The sequence below is a fragment of the Artemia sp. Qi Xiang Cuo genome, chromosome 3 (genome assembly GCF_049724085.1).
Source record: "Artemia sp. Qi Xiang Cuo chromosome 3, ASM4972408v1, whole genome shotgun sequence".
Lineage (NCBI taxonomy): Eukaryota > Metazoa > Arthropoda > Branchiopoda > Anostraca > Artemiidae > Artemia > Artemia sp. Qi Xiang Cuo.
This window is the reverse complement of record NC_142796.1, coordinates 45801429-45828261: the sequence shown is the minus strand read 5'-3', so window position 1 is coordinate 45828261 and position 26833 is coordinate 45801429. Positions and strand designations below refer to the sequence as shown.

The 26833-nt window shown below is 35.7% G+C and overlaps 1 protein-coding gene across 1 annotated transcript in view; it reads left to right on the top strand.

Moving 5' to 3' along the window:
- LOC148954169 (multiple PDZ domain protein-like) overlaps positions 1 to 26833 on the top strand; it is a 416101-nt gene that overhangs the window by 338379 nt on the left and 50889 nt on the right. The window contains exons 33-34 of the mRNA XM_089086188.1: positions 19865 to 19959; positions 23673 to 23742. Of these exons, the coding sequence (XP_088942314.1) occupies positions 19865 to 19959; positions 23673 to 23742 (165 nt within the window). The remainder of the gene's footprint in view (positions 1 to 19864; positions 19960 to 23672; positions 23743 to 26833) is intronic.

Genomic DNA, 26833 nt, shown 5'->3' with positions numbered 1-26833 from the left:
TTATATTATTGCTCTATAATAAACACATGCAATAAATATTATGATAAATGTTCGTTATTGCTTTTAAAATACCTACCATTTGGTTTACCAGGGGATAGTTTACCACTTGAGGAAATATTTAATAATAATTAAATAATAAGAAAAAATTTAAATAATAAATATTTTTATTATTATAAAATTATTTATAAAATTATTATAATATATATTATTATTATTTATAATGTTATTATTTATAAAATTATTATTTATAATATTATTATAAAATTATATTTTATTATTATAAATATTATTATAAAATATTAAAATATTTAAATAATAAGAAAATATTTAAGGAGGAGGCAAGGGCGGTATGGTCCTTGCCCTATGTGTGGAGACATGGATGAGAGTTTGAAGAATTGAATGAATTGTGAAAGGAAGTGTATGGACAGTTTAGGTTTGATGAAAGATGACTGGCCAGTACAGTGAGTATTGTGTTTTAAGTCTTGACAAATTAGGGTGATTACCCAGGCCAGCAATGGAGTAATGAAATAGAGTTTAGTAATTTATACACTGCATATTAGATGCTACACTGTATAGTGTAAGTTACTGCACTGCATGTTTTGTTTTTATTTATACCATGTTTTTATTTTATTTTTGTTTTAATTTATACAGTGTGAATTAATTATTATGCAGTGTGAAAACTGCTTATTTATATTCACGTTTCGACGTGGCAATACTGACAAAAACGGGGAACTGCCCTAAAATTTCATAGTTTTTAAACAACAGAAAAAAAAATCTTTGAAAATCGTTCTCAGGTATTAAGAGACCTAAGATGGGTCCAAGGGGATAGGAAAGAGGGGCAAAAGGCTTTATTTTCGTGTCCTTGGGTTCTTTAAGTCGGATAGAGAAGTAGCTTTTACTATTGTTTCGAAGAACTAAATCTTGACTGAAAAGTCAAATTTTTTGTTTCAGAGATAAACTTAAGCCTCCTTACTTTGGTAAAACTAAATTAGGTTCTTTGATATCTCGGTCGGGCCTTAGGTTCTTCGGTATCTCTCTATAAATCTGAAGTCGGGGCCGCAGATTGCAAGTTTTTTCACAAGGGATTTAAAGTTACATACAACTGGGGATGCTGGTGGCTAATTTCGGTGATCAGAAAAAATCACTAGAGTAATGTAATTACCATAATAACACATCAAATGGGTACTGAAGAGATCATGCAAAATCTATTTGGTACGCACATATAAGTCAAAAATATAGAGATAGAAGAAAACTAGGAACGATTATCCTTTGATATGCTACCCCCCCCCCCCCACAACGAAAATACAAAGTCAACAATAGAAAAATTAGTTCGCAAAAAAAAAAAAAAAAAAAAGAGGTACTATCGAAATCCAGTTTATTTTACTTCCTAGGGTACCAATATTGGAAGGCTGGTATCTTGAGTATAGATGCTTTTGGGTCCCAAAATTAGCAAACTACTCCTCCGATTTTGGATCCCAAAGAGCCTCAGTCCTGGTACCAAAGACCCGACTATAGTGAGAACTTCCTCTCTGACAAATTTCTAAACTGGTCCAAACGAACTGCTGAAATTGCTTTTTATTGGATAGAGAAAGAGTATCCAGTATGTTTTCTCTCTCTTTTGTCATTAACACAGGTCTTCATTCATTCCTAATAGCTTCTACTTTCTATGTATCGCTTTAGAAAACTCGCCTGGGACGAGCCCTAACCTCTCGAAGTGATAAAGCACTTTTGGAACATTTCTTTAGGGACTTTGGCCATCTGCCGAATTGGGATGTGTTAGAACTTTGTTTTTGATAGCTTTCTAAGCCATGACTGTAGAAAATAGTAAATAACTAGAAGTTGGAATTCTTTGTTGTGAACAATATACCACCATTTTAAAATAGAAATTAAGGCATTTTGGTCTTATGAAAGTAATATGCTCTTTAACGATGGACTCGTGTATACATTTAGCCTCTCGAACCAAGCTTCTTTTTACTGATAAAGCCCTGTTGGCATATTTCTTCGGTCACTACGGCTGTCTGCCGAGTTGGAATGTGTTAGAACTTTGTTTTGATAGTTTTATGACTGTAGAAAATAGTATATGACTGGAAATTAGATTTTTTATTATTATTATTATTATAAATGCTGTAACACCGTTGAAGGATAATTGAAGCCCCTTGCAGCCTCGGTGAAGGTATTTTGGGTCTCGTCAGAGCAAGATGCTATTTAATGCTGCTTTTATGTATACATTTAACCTCACGGCCTTTAAGCTCTTTCAGTGATAAAGCGCTTTGGAATAATAGGGGCTTTGGCCCTGTGCTGAAATAGGATGTGTTAGAGCTTCTTTTTTTTATAGCTTTCCAAGCCATGACTTTAGATAATTGTATATGATTAGAAATTAGAGTTTTAACATAAACAATATAATTATGATCTCATTCAATAAAAATCAAAGCACCCTGAATGGTCGCAGATGGTATTTCGAATCTTATCAGAATAATATGCTATTTAATGATGCATTTATTTGTACATAACAGTAGAGATGGGTCAGAAGGCGCGGGACGACACCCCTGCTGCCACCTACAACTTTTTTTAACACCATATATTGGCACGAGAACCACGTGGTTTATGGTTTTTTTGTCAATGAGAATTTGAAAAACAGGAATTTTGTCACATTTATGTATGTTTTCATGGATGGTTATGTGTGTTGGTCGATTTATTTGATGTTTTTCATGGATGTTTCATGGTTTTTGTCAGTGAGAATTTGAAAAACAGGAACTTTGTCACATTTACGGATGTCATCAGCAATTCATGTCTGTTATATGGTTTTCTCACTGAGAATGAAAAAACAGCAATTTTCTCAAATGGAAAAACATGAATTTTCTCACATTTATGGTTGTTTTCATGGATGGTTATGTGTGTTGTTCGATTTATATGATGTTTTTCTCGGATATCAACATCAAATTCTGGATGTTTTATGGTTTTTGTCAGTGAGAATTTTAAAAATAGTAACTTTCTCACATTTATGTCTGTTTTCATGGGGTGTTATGTGTGTTGTTCGATTTATTTGATGTTTTTCATGTCTGTTTTATGGATGATCCAGAAATAGTATTTGATGTTGTTGTTCAAACCAAATGTTATGAGTTTCCCGGAAACAGTTAGATCACGTGTTTCCTTTCTCAGCCAATCAGAGGGCTTGTTTACATATTAGCGGCGGAGGGAATATAAAGAATGGATTTTTGCTATAGTTTTATTAGTCTGTGAATAGAATTCAAGGAGTGAGAAGAACAGTTTGACTTTACTCATTTAGATATATATGTGTGTTGATGGCGATGAGAGGAATGTTTACCCTATTAGAAGTTGATAGTGGAGTTGATGATAATAGTACAGGAGCACCAAACATTGCGGTGGAAATCACGAAAGGTTCACGGCTTTGTCTGGAATGGGATGCAGTATATGCAAGATATGTGATATCCTTGAGCAAATTTAAAATGGAGGATCAATTATGTTTCGCCGCTAAAGTTGATATAGCACATGTGAATAGACTTCAATGTGCTTTAAGTGCATTTGTGAAACATATTGAAGACAATAAACAGTATCGCTAATTGTACATGCTCTATATTATTGATGTTGTTGTTGTTGTTGTAATTAATCAATAAAATTGTTTCGAAATCGAAAATGTTCTCTTTCTTTTCTGGTTAGGGCTAACGAATCAGGCTCAGCCTAGAGTCAGCAGTCGGAGTGAAAGGACTGAAAAATGAATAAATTTGAGAAAGAGAAAATTAGATCAAATCTAGTGTTTATGGAAAAACATTTGATTTGGGATGATGATTTTCTCGAGTTATCTCTTAAACGCAGGATAGTCTCTTGTCGGGGAACACTTGACAATATAATGAGGAGTGATTCTCCCCCATTGGACTATTGTATGAAACTTTTAAAATGTGATTCAAATGCTTATAGTCAATTAATTGATATATTAATTGAAACAAAGCAGAATCATATTGTGAATATAATTTTGAAAACATTTCCAATGTATTCAATGTAGATATCTCCCCCCATTATTCAGTAAGGTTAGTGTTGCAGAGTTACTCCCCTCTCCCATCATTTTACTCTTGTAGAATTTATTAAACGAAGTGGATCATTTTCGGGTTATCTGTGAGTTAGTTTAAATCGGAAACCGAAAAATGTTCTATATATATACATTGTGCATGTACACTATTGGCAGTTGGACTCAATGTGAGAATTGTACAATTATTGATGACTATAGTGGAAAGTGTAAATTATGTAATCCTTGTAAATTACATAGAGGCTATGCAGTACAAATTAAAGGATGTAATTCATGTATTGATGAGGTGTGTGACTCTAACCAAAGAGGGAAAATGTGCTCCAATTGTAACTATGATAAATGTGATAAGTGGTAGAATAATTACCCCTCTATGATTTGAAATAATCATAATCGTGATTTTAGTTTTTTTATAATAGATTGGTATCGTCGTGGAATTACATTATTCTGGGAAGGGGACTCTGGTCTACGATTCAACTGTTGGGGTAACATGACAATTTGGTTTCTACGTCATTGTTGTGATGACACCACCTACTATGACTATAAACCAAGTGATTTTTATTTGGCAGTTACCGAATGTGATTCACCAGTTGAAAACTTTTTATTTGATATTGCTTCAAATAGACAGATTGAAACTCGTGAATTTCATAATATGAATGCAAATAGTATCATTGACTATACAAAGAGATATGACAAGAGTGAGGTTACATTGTACTGTAGAAAATGTGACCCTGACTTTGCAGTCAATCAAGATCAATATACGGTGAATCCAAATGATTTATTGGCATTAGTGGTTCACGACAGTTGCCTATACCTTGAAGATGAAGAAATCTAAAGTGAAGATTGAAAGACATTGTTATATATATATGCATTTTATTAATAAACAAATTCACAAACATTTTTTAAGCACTTTACTCTTAGGGCACTGAAATCAATATCATATAGGTCTGAGAGGATATTTTCCACTAGAAAGTCATTCAGACGTGGATTGTCAACATAAATGTGGAGAAACTGCTTGTAAGTATAGCCACGACATCGGAACACAAAATATAGTAGTGCATGGAAGCCACAGCTTCTAGTCGTTAGATCCTGAACCCTCTTCCGATTTTGAATAATAGTTTTCCCACTGCTCTCAATATAGTTGCTGATGTGAGGCGTGTAGAATGTATAGGGTAGACCAAGAGGATCAAAAAATTCAATCGTCTTCATTGTTTGAAAGATGCACAGCCAATGACCCGTCAGCACAGTCGAAAGACTGCTATTAACAATAATCAAGGTATTGTTGACACTTTGAATTTTTCCAAGAAAGTCCGAGGGCAGACAATAGTATTTGTACTGGGACATGTAGGGGTCCATATTAAATACATTGATTATTTGACTGGTGTTCATGGTGCCAAGTCTAGTAGAACACTGCCTTCGGGAGTGATTTCCCAATAGGTTTCATATTGGTTTAGTGAGATTAGTTCGATACTCTCAGCCAATGGGTCGGTAAATGTACACTCTAAACGCACACTCCCCGTACGTACTATACTCATATCCTGTGTACCAGACAAATCCAATACAATGATACCATGTGTTTTAGCAAACATATCTTCGGTTATACCATTTTCAAATAGTTGAGAGTCATGATCTAGGGTTTGCATGGTCAAATCTTACAATGTTCTATAGGATTTATCAAAAAATAGATTGTAGAGTGGGATACCGTTTACTTTGCACACAAGAGATGAAAGTCCAAACATCTCGAATTTATGTGGACATTCAGTCCATGATCCTATTGCACTGGCGCTTTTTACAAATGCCAAAGCCAATTTCGAGGGGATTTAGCCATTGATAAAGGATGAATCGGTGAAGGTACGTGAGCCCATATCTATATTTCGTTGATTTGTGACTCTTTGAGTAACAAGTAGTTTAATATTATTACCATTTTTTCTTAGGTGTTCTTCGGCCAAAGAAGCTGAACTCATATCCTGCTGTTTGTATGCCTGTTGTATTGCTGAGGTTTGGGCGAGACATAAATCAGGATTACCAGAACTTTCCTTTCTCAAAATAACATTGGATGGTGCAAGCGTCAATTTTATATCCACTTTAACATTGGGCGGCAGCCATTGGGGTATATTAAATATTTCATGATATATTTTTCCAACTAGATGTAATTCACTAGTTGTAGCATTTTTAAGTGCATCTGCACTATCTGTATTAGTAATACATTCATATCCATTGGAGCTGCCTCTCAATTCCTTGTATCACTTGGGTGTCATCAACATGAATTGCATATAGCTTGTATAATTTGAGAGATTGTTGCTTGTGCTCACCAGTGTGCCATTGATGTAGACACTAATTTGACGAAATAAATTATGTAATATACAATTTTCATAGGATATTCCATCGCCCCGAATCGGCATTGTATTAGCAGTTTTCCGGACTTTCATTTGAAAATCTATAAATTTTGAAGACAAGTCCATAAAGTTGTCTTCATTGGAATAAATTTGAAAGTGGATATTATCAGAGAGGGGTTGTTGTGGATAAAATTGTTCATAGTATCCATGCTTGACACTCACATCAACATTTTCAGCATTGAATAGATTCAATGAGGCGGTGATTGAAGGTTGAGAATCCTTATGCGGTAGGTAGGACATTTTAGGGGAAGAAATCTAGTTTCGATCTGACAATTCTATTCTTCCTGGGACTTCTGTTTACAGCACGTGTCAGCTTTTTCCTTCTTTTCTTTGACAAAAGTGATGTCTTTCGTGTCCGTCCTGAGCGGAGACTGATGAGGGATGCATTGTTTCTTGACCTTTTTAAGCCTGTTACATACTGTTTTAATCTCTCTCCATGGGTTCATGTATTGGACCTGAGATTTTCCGTAGCACTTTTTTTTAAATACTTGCCAGAGCCCCACTTGGATAGCCTAGTAGACGCAAAATATGTCGCAGCTGGTCCACTATATTTTCTGGCCAGTGGTAGTGAAGAGCGAAACAGCTTAGCAAACCAACTACCAAGACCGTAACCAGACATTGACGAGCGACCTTTGTAGTAGTCCATTCCATTGCCCTGTTGTCTCGAGCCAAGAGTATTAACATAGCAGTCAATATCAGGATAAGTGAATACCAATTTTTTATTAGACATCTTGCTGTTGAACGATGGGTGGAAAATGGCTTGTAATCACAGCCAAACCTTTTGAAATTGCTAGGGGATCACCCAATTCGGTTCTTAGTGTTTACTGACAGAGCTCTAAATAGGAAGTGTTTACGGGAATATACTGAAGATGCTTTATATTGTAGTGGTGAATATGTTCTTGATTGGTTTTTCGTTCAAGAACTCGTAGGAGGGGAACATTTGAATTACCAACCCGAGATGTTTCCACAAATGAAGCATAGAGAAATATACAGGTGTCCGTGGAGAAGGCAGGCGGGTAGTCAGCGAAAATGAAATTATTGTTTCCCTCACTTCTGCCATTGATTATATTGAGCTTAAAGCCAATAAAATCCTTTAGGTTATCATTGAAAATAATCTTTTCGTTGACAATAGGTGAACTAATATAGATCTTACCCTCCTCCTTTGAATAGTTGAAATGAAAAGCTCCCTTTTTACGAGAGGAAATTCTTTTATTGATAGTACGACATAAATCATTCATACAGGTGAGTTCATCGTAGGCTAATTCAATATATGGATAATCCATCCAATTGATTTTTTGAATTTGTTCTTGATCACCTGGTGGAGGCGGCCAATTATAGGGTCTAATTTTTATTTCATATTTAAGATCCTTTCTAAGGATGTCATAGTTATTTTTGAGAATACAGTCGACAAGAGCCACTTCATACTTTCCGTCGAAATTGATGGTGGGGGGGAGTTTCGTCCAAAAATCACTTGTTATATTCAGATCATTGTAGAGAGGATCAGAAACATTGGACATGAAAGTCACATAGAAATCATTGGGCATTGTTAATGTCTTCATCATTGATCAAAAAATGAAAATCCGAGTCGTATCCGAGCCATCGACCAAGTAAGTGTCTTTTACCCGGACATATACGACTCTTTAATATCATTTCACTTTTTTAAAATTTAATAGTATTTCTAACTGTTTGCCGTTCATCTTCATTAAAACAGCCCAGAATCTAAAAATCTTTGGTGTCTCGCAGTCGATAAGTTATGGGTATGGTGTACAGGATTTTGGACACTTTAAAAAGTTCGGTGCTCCATGAATAAGTTCCCATTTCAAAAATATTGGTGGTTCTATTAATTCGAACAGTATCACCAAAATTGAATTTCTTCTTCTTTTTCTCCTGTTCACCCTTGAAGTATTGCTTTAGAAAAGCATCAAATGCATTTTCATTGTAGTGAACATCCGGTAATGTAGAGTTGGACAGAGATCGATGGGGTGTTGATTATATATAAACATGATTTTATCTAAATAATGAATAAAATCCGATGTATTTTTCAATGTACAATATATTTAAATTAATAGACGAATCGTTCTTATTAATCGTTCAGCCAATGCAGCCTTTATAGGACTGTGACTATGATAAAGTGTTGTATTATATTTCAAAAGAATCTTTTGCACATGGGGATTAACAAATTCACTGCCACGATCCGATTGAATTTTTCTATATGAATCCTGTTCTAGAATACTTTCAATGGCCCGAGAAACTTCAACACCTCTCTTTGACCATAGTGGACTGGCATATGCATAGCGACTAAAGACACTGATGGCCACCAGAATATATTTGTAGAGCGCATCGTGACGTTGTTGAAGTGTGTCTATAGTTAAAAGATCCGTTTGCATTATATGCAGTGGGAAAAAGGTTTTGGTTTGTCGATATTGTTTGCTGCGAAGGCTGTGATTTCGATGTAGTGTGTAACTCGATTCCTTTTCTAGATACTCTTTTGCATTTTTCAATGTGGTGGTGCCGGAGACAGCTTTGGAAAGCGTTTTGGGAGAACTTAAACTCCCCGCTTCGCCAATATTTTCATAGACACCTTTCAAAACTTCATCCATTTTGAGCGTAGACACGTAGTGTAATGTCCACTCCCCTTTTGCACACTGGCGGGCGAATCAATTCGTCCTCGCTTTTGACTAGCAGCCACAGGTGTTGTAAAATCATTGACGCTGCTAGTATCTTCAAATATTGAATCTTCTTATTTTTTAAATGGTGTTGTTGGAGGATTATATTCTCTTAGTTTCTTTAGAATTTGCTTATTGCTAATAATACTTTTGGGAAAGTTTGATACATACAGACAGGTGTATAGATTATTGTCAAAGTTTAAAAGTCCTTTACGTTTCGTCACCATATCGCATATTAAATCAACTAGATTATATCTTTTTCCTTGAATTATAATTTGTTTCACTGTTCTATCGTCTTGAACTTGATAGCCAGTTTCCAACACGAGATATGATAATACTCTTTTACTCTGTTCTCGATAGGTCACTGGCAATAGGTTTCCAATTTTCAATACAATCGAATTCAATTCCTTCTCCTTTGATTGCAGTGCAGAATCTTGAGATGTTTCCTGGTTAGAGGGATCTGTGGTGACGGGTCTCTCACGATATGGTTTATGTTTGTCCACACGTCGCAATGCATCTTGAAGTAAAAGCAGTTTTTTGTCATCGGCAATATTCTCATCGTTAATGAATTTGCTTAGATTGTCCTCAAAATGTTCGATGGGTGAGAGGACAAGTTCAAATGGTGTCAATTTATAGGATTTTAACATTCTCTCTCTAGAGAAAACTGTTTACAAGTCATGCAATTATCGGTAGTAAAAGTGTGAAAAAGCTACCGCCCGCCTGAAGGAGCCGTGGTGTTTTAAAATTTTTTACCATTTTTTTTAAAGCCCAGGCGCGTGCAGTGGAACGATGTTGCGTTGTCTGTTGTCTAACACCATCTGGCAGTTGAACATTGCCCTCAGTTAAATTTAAACAAAGTTCAGATATTAGATTAATGAAATCATTGTCAACCCCATGTTTGAGTATAGCCTTCCTAAGCAAGGGTTTTGAAGTGCTTAAAACGGAAAACAGATGCCGTTGTTTGTGTAGTTTCTTCAGCGTCATAATGGTGACTAATAGTCTTTTCTACTGTTCACCGGTAGGTATACTGTAATTTCAGTGTTGAAAATGTCGGTGACTACACGTAGATCCTTGGGAGTGCTTTTATTATGATCCAGCAACATTTAACGGTAGGGCTTGCTTGTTGCCTGTGTTTACACTGAAAATATAATTTTTGGCGTGCCGGGGTATTTGTGATTATTGTGATTTTTTCGTGAGCTCGAATCCCGAACGACTCGATAGATAATATAGACAGTACAATTCAAAGCAAGGGTTCGCATACATTTGCTCTGATGAAATAGATTTTGTAGAACCAGAGTAACAGAAATGTGTTCATGATGGGAGCAAACAGTGAACAGTTGTAGCATTTCCTGTGAGAACTGTTCAATGAATTCAGCCAAATCGTCAATTATCAACCGTGAGTTCGATTCAATACTATTGAAAACATCAAGTCCCCGTATGAATTGTTTTGGTATGGATGTGTCTATAGCTTTTATTTTATCATATGACTCCTGCCAAATACTATAGCAATAGTAGATTTTTTTCGGCTTCTCCAAAAACATTCTTTCACTATTTTTAGTTATTTGATTTAAAAGCGTTGTTTTTCCCTACACTGACACCCCACTCACAATCGATCTGGTGTGCGTTTTAAATTTATACATGCTGCTGCTGACAATAGTTTACCTGTAGCTAAGAGTCACTTGCACGTACTCAATGACTAATTAGTAGTTTTCCCATAGATCTATCTATTCAAGAACAACAACAAAAACAATATTTCATGGCAGCATTTATTTCGAAACTGCATGAAAAAAAATATTTGCAGTCAAAATGAACTGCACAACGATAAAAATAATAACACAAGAACAGTTGACAAATTTTCATGGTCAAAATGAAAACTCTATTTTTTCAACATGAACTGCAATGATAACACTTTATAAATAAGCACTTATTGTCTTTAAAAACACTTTTCTGTACAACACTTTATGTACAATAAAAAACCCTTTTTGTACAACACTTTCTGTACAACACTTTTTGTCAACTTAAACGCTTTTCTATACCTGACACTTTTTGGACAACAGAAAATACACACACACTTGGAAATTGCTAGTAGCACAGTTGAACTTGATTATGGTGAATTTAAAGGTGTGGGATCCCCCACCCCCCGGGGACCGCGGGGCCAAAGGCCGGCCGGCCGCGGGCGGGACCCCCCCCCCTGGGCGGCCGCAGGAAGGGACTCCCCCCTCCCCCCGGGAGCGGCGGTGGAAAAAGAATAGTTGTCGTCACTGCGACTGCTACAGGTTTGTGGTTGGGTTAGTAGTGATGGTGATTAGTGCTTGAGATAGATTAGTTGGTTAGGTTAATTTATGAAAGGTTGATGGGTGGTGGTGATGGTTAGTTCAGATTAGGTTAATTTATCCAGACCAAGTTGATTACGATAGTCAATGCATTCAACTCGGTCTGAAATACGGTAGTGACCATGGCGTAGGACAGTCGCACCATTCTCGAGCACATAGACCTTGTCGGATATACACGACATTGCATTCTTTTCCACTCTCACAGTATAATTTCTATACTGTAGAGAGCGAATTGCAAGCACTTGTGCTCTCGGCACTAGGCTACTTTCTAAACAGTCCCTGTACACGCTCATGTGAAAATTGCTCTTTACAAAATGTGTAGGCACCCCTTTACACGCCTTCTTTTCTTCCCCACTATGAGTTTCCACGCAATAAACTTTGGGACCCGGGAACACCCCCTGGATATCAAATCACTCCCCGTCTCTGATTTTAACATTAATAGTTGGTTGGGGGCTTGAGGTTTCACCAGCTCGGGGTAGAGTGATGGATTCCAGTTGGTGAAATCCATCCACGAGCTGATGTGCACCCCCTTTTGCAAATCACCCAATAAATCCAATTCTGTCCCATTTACCTTTAACAGCAGAGAGTCTTTATCACCATAGAAAACTTGAACCTCCCCTTTCCGTGACCAGTGCACTTTGCACACATTGTAAAAGAACGACACCATGAGCTTTTTTGAAATTTCCAGTACTGAACTGCCACTTGCTATATTCTTGTTCAGTACAACATTTCGCTTTTGCCTGTGTAGAAGAACCATGCCGGCCTCTATGCTCGTGAACGATGTAAAATTAGGGTCGGCAATAATTCGTGCACACTCTCGAGGGTCAGTCACGACGTCACAGCGAGATCTCTTATGAACGCTTTCACACATTTTCCCAAACGCTGAATTTAGAATGAGCTTATACATTTCCTTCTCCACCATTGAATTTGCCTTAGAATGTTTATCGACAAAGGTGTCGATAAACATTTTCAAGTAGGGTCGCTGATTGAACTGTAGGACCCTGTGTATTTTAGTGATCTTGAAACCATTGCTCACCATCCAGTGCAAAAGCACATGGTGAACAACGATATTCTCCTTAGGGTCCAAATCAGCAATCAGTTTCTGTTTAGAGGGAGTCCAGTGCATCCCCATATCCTCAACCAATGAACGATTGTAGGGGCTCAGAGAGTCCCTGTTCACGGGCCGATTGATACAGGGAAAGACAAAATCGTTGACTGAGTCGTGAAGCGCCAGCGGAATGTGACCGTCAATTTCAAAGAACCATCCTTGTGGACCATTGTCCTCGACGGTGGTAATGTCGGGGAACTCACAAGGATTCTCAAGCCATTGATAGTTCCCACACGGCAAAGAGTAGTGTGACATTGCTGTGGGGTACAATGAGCTCATGTCCAAGAGCACTGCATTTGACTTTACACCGGTGCTTTGTCCGGACGTATCGGTTGATAGGACGCGGTCCCCATGAAAAACATACCCTCCCCTCATTGAACGCTCGACAAAAAGGTGCTGATCTACATCGGTGATTAGGCCTATTTACTCCCTGCTAATTTTTAAAATTAAATCGATCACTAAATGGGGTGTAGAAAAATAGTAGCCTATATCTAACCCGAACTCTGAATAGATCTGGTCTGTGTTCTTACAGATTATATCTAACAGAGTTAGAACGTCACTGGCCAAGTACAGTCTACAATACTCCCACCCATTTTTACAATCCCCCTTGGACCACACCTTCTTGGCAAACTCATACTCCTCGGCTCTGCATTCACTGTTGGTGAGTGAATTGTAAAAAGCTTCAATTGGAGGTAGTTTCTCCTCACTTAAGCGTGCGCCAGAACAGTAATAATCGTATGGATAGATACCTTTGCAGGTCAACAGGTCATACATTTCACTGTCTGGAAAGTGTTGTTTAAGCAAGGGAAAGCAATCAAAATTGTTGCTTTTTTGCACTTGAATCAATTGACTCAATGCCTTGGGGAAAAAACTAAAAGAATCTAAAAACCTGATTTTATTCCAGTACATATGCTCATTATCCACTGCCTGCCATTTCAGGTCGAGAAGCAATAACTTCTCAGCTGATTTGGGAATTATGTTGTAGGTAAATGAACTATTTACCCATGGACAATCTACTCCCCCTCCCTCCCTATGCATACGTGCCAGTGCCGGTAAAATAAATTTTAAATCATAATTAGAGTTGTGAATAAAAACAGGGATAAAAAACTGCTGGCTAACATTTAAATTACACGATTGATGCGCAACCCCTCTAAAATTGCTACCTCCCGAGGATATTTCCTGCCCCAAATGGTCATGATCTCTGCCTGTCCCCCTCCCCCCCCGTGTCCCGTTAGTCCCTTTATCAAACACAACAAACTCTCCCGTACAAACCCCCCCACTTTTTTTATTTTTAATTGCGTTTAGATACTCTGCAGACAACACCCTTGGATAATTGGTATTTCTCAAACGAGAAATAGCACCATTAGCTGTGCCAATCAGTTTAGTCAATGCCTTGTCCATGCACTCAGGTCCCTCATCCAATGTCTCAACTATTTCTAACAATCGCATGGTGTTAGAACTATCTGTTTGCGCGTGGGCGTAGGACACTGCAATAGCCAGATGTTCTTTGAATCGGTTTGGATATTGGGGGTCATTCACCCCCACTTGCTTAGCATCACAGTCTAAATATATTTTTTTGCACTGGAGGACGTTATTCTGGAAATTTTTAAATCGTAGAATTGTCCGATCCCCTGAAACCGTTTCCACTGTCTGATAGCCGTGTCGGCTACAATGCCTCATATGATTTCGCAGCTTTAGTTCAGTCCAAAATATAGAGGCATGTTGGAAAGTAGAAACATACCCCCTTATGCTTACCCTCCCCCAGAACTCTACTAATGTCAGTGATAGGGTTAAAATGACCGATTGTGTTCGGTTGACTAGGTGGTGTGTATAACAACCAAACCCAGTGTTTAACCAAATCAACTGAGGGACCCCTTACGGGGAAGACCACCCCCTTCTTTTTAGAACGAGTCCCATCTTCAAATTCTGTTTCGTACTGAACCACAGTAACGCCAATATTTAAGTGGGCATTAGCCCTTTCAAACATGTCAATAGATCGTAGCGTGACTGGGTATTTCCCTTCTAAGCATGAAAAATCTACAATTGGAAAACTGGATCCCTCCTTCCCTTGCACAGCCCAGGTGTCTAAATTCTTCTTGGTAGCGTTCTGAGCTCGAGGCTCGTATGCTGAGATGAGGAAAGCAGATTTGAAACACATTTGATCTGTTTCAAAACAAATCTTCTGGACACCTTGACAACCTACTAGATCTGGATTATAATTTAAAACTATATCCCTTTCATACCCCCCACCTGCCCCCCCTCTTAAAATAAAATCTTTCTTAATTTTACATATGTTAACGCTTAAATTTTCAATAAATAAGAATACAGACCCACGTTCGTTTTCGTTATAGTTCTCGAGATGCGTTATAATTTGTCCGACCCACTCTATGAAAACACCCTCAAAATTTTCTAAATTTGAATAAACCAAACGCATCTCGGAATGTATAAAATGATAGTAAACCTCGCTTTTTCCCTCATTTAAATAAAAAACTTTTAGAACAATGGAAACCTTAATTGAATCCCTACCTCCCCACAATTGAATTTGATTCTCCAGAAGTGCACGAATTTTGTCTACATAGTTGTGTACAATTTCTATAGGGTCAAAAACAAAATTACCACACAAAAGCGAATTAAAAGGGTCACCAAACGTTGCAATGAAAACAACTATATTATTTAAAATTCTGTTGGTCAATTGAAATTCGGGGAGAGTTGTACCCCCCTCCCCCGCGTGTATATTATACCCTCCCCCAACTTGTTAAATAAAATGGCTATGGGAAGCCGCTTCATTAGGTTGTAGTGGGGAAATGTTCACGTAATCTGAGGGGGATGGGTTTCCCCTCAATTCACCGACAAAATAATCCAAAAGCTGCATAGTATTTGGACTTAGCAATGCTAAGTCTGAATCTGAATTATCTACATTACCCTGCTCAGCTGTGCTATTATCAACATTTAAAAAAAAATCACTTAAAAGGTCATCACTGTTAAAGGGTATGTCAAGGTAATTAACATGCCAGTCTCTGATCGTATATGTTTATTTGTCGTAAAGCTAAATTAACACTGCCTCTTCTTTTCTAACTGAAGTTCATGAGGGGATTGATGAGTATGGGCCCATGCCTACCTCCAAATGAAAAAATAGCTTATTTTCAATTTGTTAAAGTCACCCCGTCCTGTTTAAAGTTTCGATTATTATTTTCGTATTTTTAAAAACGTACTTAGTAGTAGTAGTAGTAGTAGTAGTAGTAGCAGTATGCACATAGTAGCATTTGGTTAATTCACTGTTCCCCTCAACTATCGATATTCTGAAAGTTCCAATTTCCAACTTAATATATTATATTTAAAATCTAAAACGCCGCTTTACATATAATTGACAATTTGATTTTTGTTCAAAAAACTCCACCCCTTCCCAATTTCCACTCTTAAACCCCCCCCCCCCCAGAGCCGGTCAACATGGCGCTTCCCCGGGGCGCTTACCGCATTGCTTCCCGGACCCATCCTGGACTCTGCGCCGACCCCACCCTAATATAAGATATTTACAATCTAAATCATGGCATAGTATGTTTTGATTTTGTTCAAACAATTACTCCAAATAAAATTTCATATTAATACTCTTTATCTGCTTTGAAAAAAAAACATGATTCGGAATGGATAACCATCTCCTATCATGATACACAACTCATTCAGATATAAAGTTTTTTTTTTATATTTGTACAGGCAATGCGAACCATTTGTTTATATCGCAATAGAAATTATCTAACCTTACTATGACCAGAATATAGTGTCTTTTTTGGCTTCACTAATCTAATTTAGCAAAAGGGTGAATGCATGCACTTGACGTGATTCAAAAGGGAGAACATTATATTTCCTTTGGGGAGAAAAAATCTTTCAATATTCCCGCTGAGATATACTTTTACGCAGTGTTCGAAAATGTTGCATGTAGAAAAGGCCTTATAAAAGTTGGAAGAAATTGATAGATATTTCTATATAGAAAGGTAGGAAAAAATGTTTACATTTGCATATCCCGGCTGCACTTGGGCATCCGAAGGTCCAGGTAGTGCATGCTGGAGGGCCACTTCCTGACTTATCAATGATGGGGCAGCTTTTGAAGGCCCAGGCAACATGTGATGGAAGGTGGACGGGCTGGCGGTTTTATATTCTTTTACAGATGATTGCACTTGTTTTGGAGGCTTCGGCCAGCTAACATATTGCCCGAAACTAGCCTTCGTATGGCTCGCATTATTAACCCTCTCTTTCTTAGCGAGTGGAGGCGATGGTGATTCTTCATAATTGGCCTTAAAAAGAAGAGAAAAAAGTTAGTATTGAAATAATTTGCCCCTTTTTTACAGAAAGAAAGTTAGTATCATCATCAATATAATTTTGTTTAGAAAAGCATTTATCACCAAGAAAGCACAACGTAAAAAAATTTCGTGAAATATACTAATTGCATCCTTTTTTGAATCTGAGAATTACGGCTCACTGAGCCCTTCAAAAGCCTGCCTATATAAATCGGCCTAATTTCTTATTTTTAGGCGTTTCTGTTCTTTTCTGGTTTTAATCTGCATTGTGCACGCCTTGTTTGATGCATTTAAAGTATTAACGGTATTTTTTATCTTTCCATATCCTTTTACGATAGCTGGTATTTATCACACACCCAGAAAAAACAGCCCACGGAAAATAATCCCCACGTAAAATATCCCTGAGAAAAGACATGGAAAAATACCCCCTCTCACCACCGAAAGATATGGCAAAAATGCTATTCAATTTACGCATAATAAAGCACTGTATCTTTTTTCTTAAACTCCCCCCCCTTTCGTTTCACGCGGGGAACCCGTGTGTTTTCACCTGCCAAGGTAGGTGTTCGATTGGAGGCATTGTCAAACCCCCCCCCCCTTTCACCAATGTCCTTTAAAATATTGTTAGGCATTAATTTTGGAAATAACTCATTTCCTTGCTTCCATACCACATAGAATTACGCAAAGCCTGTAACCACACACAATGTTAATTAACAATAATGTCTCTTTTCACGCGAAACTGTTTTTTTTTTAATTCGATGGGAAAAACTTTTTTTCTCAGAGAAGCCTTTTGGTTAAGCCGCTATCCAAATTCTTGTATATTTACCAAAGCCGGAAGTACTTTAAAGGGGGTGTCAGTAATTATCAGCTGTTTAAATTGTTGCGAGAAATCTTTAAGTGAAAGCCATAGCGGTGAAAACACTATATTAAGTGATTGACATAAAGTTGAAAATTGTTTTTAGATAAGATATGGAATTTATCAAAAAACAGAATTATGAACGTAGACAGAGGGGAAAGGAAGGATGTGGTTTACGTAACGAAAAAAGAGCGTATTTTACGCTTTTTATCGAGTATGAACATCATATAGTGACGTTTGTATAGGGGGGGGGGGTTAACCGAATAGAGTAGAGGGTAACCACGGAAAAAAATTTTATTTTGAAAATAAAAAATGAAAACAGAACTTACATTGCTAATTCTGGCTGCCAAGGCTTCAAGTTTATCAATAATTTCATGTGTTCCATCCATTGTGTTGTGGAACTTTCTGATAATTTAATCACATTGCATGTCCATTATATACGAAATCTCAAGGGTGAATTGTTATGTAACGGGGAAATCATATGTAAGCACGTCTCTGATTGGCTGAGAGGGAGGATGTATCCGACTCTCTGATTGGCGGAGAAGGATGCATGTGATCTAACTGTTTCCTATTCCAGGACACCTTGACATTCACCCCTAGCATGCACTTGTCCAAAACAACAATAATAAATAAATCCCTCAGGCCTAAAGATTAATGAAGCCATGTTTGTTTCTTAATTCCCCCACTCGTGAATCAATAATTTCCCCTAGCGATTATGTAAATCAAGTTTACAGGCTAGGTTCACCTAAAGATCAAAGAAGCCATGTTTGTTTCTTAATTCCCCCACTCGTGAATCAATAATTTCCCCTAGCGATTATGTAAATCCAAGTGAGAAAATTCCTGTTTTTTCGTTCTCACTGAGAAAACCATATAACAGACATGAATTGCTGATGACATCCATAAATGTGACAAAGTTCCTGTTTTTCAAATTCTCACTGACAAAAACCATTAAACATCCATTAAAAACATCAAATAAATCGACCAACACACACATAACCATCCATGAAAACATACATAAATGTGACAAAATTCCTGTTTTTCAAATTCTCATTGACAAAAAAAACATAAACCACGTGGTTCTCGTGCCAATATATGGTGTTAAAAAAGTTGTAGGTGGCAGCAGGGGTGTCGTCCCGCGCCTTCTGACCCATCTCTACTCATAACGGGAAAAAGGAGATTTATATGACAATAAAATGGAGGACGTGCTATGTGAATCAACACCAATGTTCCTACGAATGACTAATATTGTAACAGTGATCTTAACATCACCAGTGATCTTGAAGTTACTTTAAAGTACCATTGACATAAAAAAAAGTCTTTTTCTGTCCCCTTGGCCCATCTTATGTTGATTCATACTTGAAAACAGCGATTTTCTGAGATTTTCCCTTTGGTTGTTGCAATTTGTAATGTTTTTGGGTAGTGCCATATTTTCATCGGCGTTGCCACTATGAGTCGTAAAGATAATTTAGCAAAAACTTTAATTTATGATGTTTTCCTTCCGCAAAAAAAAATGAAACTTTAACAATCTGTTGACTGCCAAAGGCAACTGAACCGTCAAGGGAAAGCTACGCCTTCGTAAGCTGTTTGGTGGCACGTAAGTGCTTATTTTTTGCCAATTTTTCTCTCACGTTTCTTTTTTTTAATATTTGGTGCCCGCTACTACCAAAAACTGCATGACTGCAGAAGTGGGTCTATCTCATTGAAAATTGAAATCCCCATTTTCCTTAATTTCTTAAGAAATAGGTATATAGCTGCATAGGATTCCAAGTCAATACAAAAAGTCAGATTTAAATTTAACTATGCTTTCCACTTCAAATGAATCAGATTTGAAGTCTCTAGAACTAATAAGAGAAACGCAGTAGAATAGCAAATCGTTAAAAGCTGTGCTGTTCAAAGGCCTTTCTGTTCTTAAGCATGACTTTTGGAAGGAATTATAGGATGTTTTACAAATCTTTTGTTAACGTCGGATGTTCAGATCAATAGCTTTCTCGAAATTAGAATGAAATGGAAATTAGAACTATCTATGTAATAAGAATTAAAAAAAAATTAGCTTGGCTGTCTAATACCTCTAATATTCAAACTACTCTAAGACCTAATTTTAGAAAAAAAAGTATCAATTTGTTCTACAAATTTTTTTTTCAAAATTCAACTTGTATTTACTACTTATCTCGTTGTAGGTTAACGGCAACGTAGTACATCAGCGTTGTCATTTGAACGTTTCAGCTCTGATCAAACAGTTGTCAGGAGACACTTTTAAATTTGTCGTTGTGCGGTAAGTATCTGCTGAATTATTTTTTAATTTTGCTGAATTATTTTGTTGTCAGTTCATGAAAATATAGGAGGTGGTCAAGGTCTTTTCTTTATTCTTATGACGGGAAAAAAGTATTTTCAACAACTAGGAGGGGGCAAATATTTTGTTTTTCCGATTTTTTTTTTTACAGAAGAAAAAGGTATGTTTCAAGGGGTTCAGAAGTTTCTCTCTCTATGTCTAGCTGTGTTGCTGTCGGTGTCTCTGTCTCTCTCTCTCTCTCTGTCTCTCTTTATCTCTCAGTCTCGGTATTTCTCTCTCTCTCTCTGTCTCTCTTTCTTTATCTCTCTCTTTTTGTCTCTCTCTCTCTCTCTTTCTCTATCTCTCTCTCTCTCCTGTTTTTCTACATAATAAAGCAAGATTATTTTCTGGACAAAAAATAGAAACCCCATTATTAACGAGTGTTATAAGATAAGAATGTTGTGATAAATATATATATATATATATATATATATATATATATATATATATATATACACATATATATATATATATGCTATCTTTATATGTGAATAATAAGTATATATTCTATTTTCGAAAACGGCTTCATATTTTTTCGGGAAAATTGGTATCCTGGGATGTTCTCGCATAAAAAAAAACGATCTATAAAGGTCAGAAGTCTGGGAAAATTCGTTAAAAACCTTAATTTTGGAAAAAAATGTAATAATTAAATATCTTTGAATGGAATGCAGTATGAAAAGAAATTAAATTGCGTAAAGAGCAAAAAACTGGTAATTGCAAAAATATTTGTATATATTTTAACAAGAGATTACAACAATTCAAAAACCTTAAAAAAAAAGAAATTCAAAAGTTTGAAGCTTAGCAGAAATCGTTGTTAGAAATCAGACTTGCTTAACAATTCAATATCTTTGAAAAGACACAGTATGAACTGACATTAATTTATAGAAATAATAAACAACTGGTATATAATAAAGTGTATGTATATACACTAACAAAAGGTAACTAATCAAAGACCTTACAAAAGGGAATTAAGAAGTTCGGAGCTTATTGGAATTGGTTGTTAGAAATTGGACTTGCTTTAATAATCAGATATCTTTGAAAAGACCTAATGCTGATCTTTCTTCTGATAAAATAAAGCGTATAACAACTGTTATCCTTTTGCTACAATATATAACAAATTTATTATATAACAAATTATATTATAAATAATATAACAAATTTAGTATAATATTAAAAATTTAAGGCCTGGAAATTAAGGGCATTAAAATATAAGGAGTAAAGAGCACACCACGACCAATATTAACAGAAAGTTTAGGGGCGATCTTGTAAAGGGCGAACCACTCCCCGTAGTAACCGAAAATCTAAATCTCCTAAATGATATGAGCGGCAAGGTTGAAAAATACCTGTAGAAGTTTAGAAAAAAGACGCTTTGTCTTGTTTTTTGTTGTTGTTTTTATCTCAGAACAATTTTGTGTTAGAAAGTTTGCTTTATTAGCTAATTACTAGAGCTTTTGCTTTTACTTCAATACTAGTTTCAGTATTTTTTCCACAAAAAAAAGAAATGATCGAAAGAAAAAACAATATTGCAAAATGTCTTATTTTAGAACATAAAGAATAATTGAAAAGAATAATAGAAGAATGCAAGGACGTTGTAGGTCTATTGCAAAAATTCATGGAAGCGGAAAAAAATAATTATTTGATAGCCATATTGCTTTTAAAAATGTCAAGTGTAGCCCTGAACAAAAATCAAAGAACCATGGTTGAGTAACAGAAACTACTTTAGTTAATAAGATGAGAATTTAAGAACGACTACTTAAACGAAAAAAAATGGGCAGACAGCCAGAAAACTTTACGTTTTACGCAAGCAAAGGACGCAGTAATAGAAAAAAAATTGACAGAATTTCGGCAGTTTTTGAAAAAAAGTTTTTTTTTTTGCTTTTCATCGAAAAACACTCTCAAAAATAATAAAAAGAAAACTCTGAAAAGCCTCTTGGTTAAATTGTTTCTTCTTTTGTCTTTTATCTGCAATAAGAGCATTTCACTCTTAGGTTAATAAATGAGAAGTGCCTGAGTTATCAAACAACTTTGGTCCACAGTTTTATTTATTCCAATTAAGCCTTCGATTTACTCAGTGGAAAAGTTTTAGTGGAGGTATTACTATTATACTGTAAACAGTATAAGCATATTAACGTGAATAATGCAACGTATGGAATTATCCTTACCACTGCTAAGGTAGGAAATAAGTCCCGTTTTAGGCGTCTTGCTAAATTAAGAATTAAGCAGGATTGTGTTATATCCATATTTATATGGATGATTTTCAAGGAATTTTTCTTAAGGAGCACAGGAAAGGCAATGGGAGAACACGGAATCAAATAGGGAGGGAAAACTTTCCTGGACTTTGTTTAAGATGATGATTTAAGTATCCTAGATGAAAGTCTTAGCAAAATGAATGAACTTTTAGAGGTTTTGCGAGTTCAGGGTTCTAGAATAGGTTTGAAAATTAATGTTAAGAAGACTAAGTAACTAAGGCTAGGAATAAATGAAGAAGAAAAGGTGACGTTGGGTAACGAAAAGATTGATCAAGTGGACAGCTACACTTACCTTGGTAGTATTATTAGTAAAGACGGTTGGAGCAGTGAAGACGTTAAAAGTAGAATAGCCAAGGTTCAGGGTGTTTTTTCACAGTTGAAAGACGTTTTAAAGATAAGTCTACAAGCCAAGATTAGAATATTGGAAGCTACAGTGATGACAGTGCTTAAAAATGGTTCTGAAGCATGGGCGCTCCGAAAACCGGATGAAGATTTACTATGTGTTTTTCGAAGAGATTGCCTACGGATTGTTCTGGGTACCCGGCTGACTGACCGTATTTCAAACAGCAGGCTGTACGAAAAGCGCAGTTCAATCCTACTTTCTAGGGCTATAATGAGAGAAAGGTTGAGATGGCTTGGGCACTTTCTACGGATGAAGGATGATAGATTGACGAAGATTGTCCTTTTCGGTCAACCATTAAGGGCTAAACAGAAAGCAGGTCGTCCGCGATTGGTGTGGGAGAATGTCATAAAGAAAGATATAAAGGAGACGGGAACTTCCTGGGAGGGTGTAAAGAAGGATGCTTTGAATAGATTGAGGAGGAGCGGAGGGATTGAGGATGGAGGAGGAGCGTGTGTAGCTGTGTTGGCCTGAGGCGGTGAGTTGTTAGTTGTAGTAGTAGTAGATATCTAATAATGACACTAACCCACATATCGGCCGGCCGATATATCGGGCCCTATATATATATATATATATATATATATATATATATATATATATATATATATATATATATATATGTATATGATATATGTATATATACACCTATATGTATATATATGTGTATATATATATATATATATATATATATATATATATATATATATATATATATATATATATATATATATATGTATATGTATATATAGATATAGATATAGATATAGATATATATATATATATATATATATATATATATATATATATATATATATGTATATATATATATGATATAGTATATAGTATGTATATATATATATATATATATATATATATATATATATATATATATATATATATATAGGTGTATATAGGTGTAAAAAATATATATAGGTGTAAAAAATAATTTTTTTACTTTAAGAAGCCAATATGTCTTGAATATCTATTTTTTTTTTTTTTTTTTTTAGGCGGCCGAATGCTTTGCAAACTGTGGCTGTCCCTCCTATGACAAGATTTCCAGTTACTCTGGAAGAACAGGTTAGTACGTATAAAAGTTATTCTGGGACTCTCTTTCCTGAAAACCTTGGGGTAGTATTGAATATCTGCAAATCTCCATGAAAAACAGAGCGAGTTCTTGTCCAAGCTTTTTGAAAATGTCAAATAACACATTTTTGAATTACTACAGCCGAACTGTTCTTTGATTTATTTATGTACTAAAATTAGCCTTATATTATATTTTTAATATATCTTATGGTACCCTTTCTGGTTCTATGGTTTCAGTAATTACTAAGATTTTTCATCGAAGAAAAAGACAAGTTCATGTTCAAACTTTTTCAAAAAATTTCATACATTGCTTTATAAATTATCGCTGCCAAAATCCACTTAGATGTTTTTTCACTTGAACTTCCCTTATGGATATTTTCTGATTCTATCAGCTTTGATAAAGATAGCAGCAATTTTTCAACTAGAAGGATTTCACTTATCGGCTTCGAATTGCCAAAGCTTAGCTACTCTGCAGACATAAGTTCGCTTTTATTCAAGATGAAGGTACCAAGGTCAATGAAAGTAAAATCTGATCGGTTCAATTCGCTAAGTAAAAAATTGAGTTTCCTGGAAAAATTAGGAACAAAACAGGAATTCAATTGTTAATGAAAAAGGTGTCCATGCTTTTTGGTAGTAGCGGGCGTCAAATTTAAAAAATGGAACGTTGGTGAAAAATCAGCCAAAAATAAGCTAAAACCTATGGCACCAAACCACTTACGAAGATGTTGCTTCCATTTGAAGGTTTAGTTGTCTTTAAGTATCAGCAGAGTATTAATGTTTAAATTCATAAGGACGAAGAGTGTTGTCAAATTTAAGCGTTTTAATTATTTACTTTGACGTTTCAACGTGGCAACGCTGACAAAACGGGATACCGCTTAAAATATTTGTAATTTTGAAACAATCAAAAGAGAAAACATACAAAATTGCAGTTCTTAGGTGTGAATAGATCTGAGATAGCTCAAAGAGGGGGGAGGCAGTAAAAAATAACTTTTTTTTTATGTCTATGGTATTTTGAACAAGTCAGCTCTACGCCTTAATTTGTATTCTCAGTAATTAAACCCCATGAGTTTACATGCTAAGTTTTCTTCTTTTCGGCTTATTACTTGAGGGATGGAAGTAATGTCACTCGTTTTCCTTTTGGGAATTCTCTTTGTTTGTAGTTAAGTGGCTGAAAATTAGTTCCTTTTCGGAAATAATATCCATGCTGTCTGAATACTTTGTATAAATTAAAAGTTATAACAGGTCTCATGGGCACAAATTGGAGGGAGGGGGCTCTAATCATTATGTTTATCCCCCTAGATTTTTTTTCTTTCCCTAGATTTGGAAAAATAGATTTTTTGTGGTGCAATGACTATGTCCATACTCATTTCCATAAATAACAGGGTGAGTTCATGTCGAAACTTTTTGGAAATATGTCGCATAAATCTTTTGTGAATTGCTGCAGGTGAAGTGCTCTTTGCCTTTTTCTAATTTTATGGTTTCACTAAATACCAGCAATCCCCCGAGAAGAAGCAGATGAGTTCATATCCAAACTTTTTCAAAAATTTCACGCATTGCCTTTAGAATTATCACTGCCAAAACCTAGTTTGAGGCTTTTACTCTTAAACTGGCCTTATATTTCACGGGAGCTATTCTGATTGTGTAGGTTCAGTAAAAATAACAGCACAATTTTTGTAAGAAGAATTTTCTATAACCCTTTTCGAGGTGCCACAACCTAGCTACTCTGCAGATATAAATCCACTTTTATTGAAGGTTGGCTAGTCGAATGTTGAATAATAACGAGTAATTTTTAATTTTGAGGTTTATATTGGTATTCCAATTGCATTTCATTTCATTATATGTCATTTTTGTATGCTATACTTATTCATAAGTATTTTTCATTTGTATTAATATGTAATCATTTGTCTTTCAAATATTTTATTTATTTACATTTCACATATTTATTTATATTTCATATTGCAAATTCAAAATAATGCTTGAGATCGTCTGTCAAAGAGAAGTCTTTTCACCCTCTTTGTCATCCTCACGCTTACGGCTTAAACAAGTCGGTTTTGTGCCTTAATGCACAGATGAGGCTCAAAGAAAGTGTTTTGAGCCTCATAAACTTTGTTAAATCCTGATATGTCTTAAATTTAATAATGTATTTATAGATCCAAAGTTTAAGTTTAATTGAATTCGAATGAAATTTTTGCAAAGGGGATAGTACTTTCAAAAATTGATCTACATCACGAATAAGGATCTAATACCATTCGTACTTGAAGTACCAAGGTCAGTTAAAATGAACCCTATCTTTCTAATTGGAAGTAGAAACTTGTTGTCATATATATTTTTTTTTAAATTAGGAAATAAAATGAGAATTTTATTTGTTAACTAAAAAATCCTTCATACGAAGTTATGCAGTTTTTGGTAGTAGCGGGTGCAAGATTTAAAAAAGGAAACGAAAACGTGGGTGAAAAATGAGCCGAAAAAGCTCAGACTTGAGGCATCAAACAGTTTATGACACTTTTGACACTTTATGACAATTTTGACACTTTAACGTGGCAACGCTAAAAAAAGACGGGATAACGCTCAAAAACATTGTAATTTTGAAACAACCAAAGTAGAAATCATACAAAATTATGGTTTTCAGGAGTGAATAGACCTAGGATGGCTTCTGGGGTGAAAAAATGTTTTTGTTTTGATGTCTTTGTCACTTTAAACAAGTCGTTTCTGCGCCTTATTCTGTATTCCCAGTAATTTCGCCACAGTGTTTAATTTGGGACATGAGTTTACTTGCCAAGATTCTTTTTTCGGTCTGTTACTCGAGGGACGGAAGTAATGCCACTTCTTTCCCCTTGGAGAATTCCCTTTATTTGTAGTCAAGTGGCTGAAAATCAGTTCCTTTTCTGGAGAATAATCCATGCTGCTTGAATCACTTGCATAGAGTATATGTTAAAAAAAAAAAATAGGTATTAGGGGCACTAATAAGAGAGGGGTTGCCCCATTGATTTTTTTTTGTTTCCCTTAGATTTTAAAAAATATATTTTTTGGTATTTCAATCGAAAAAAAAAACAAGAAGCCCGCCCCCTAGATTTTGAAAAATAGA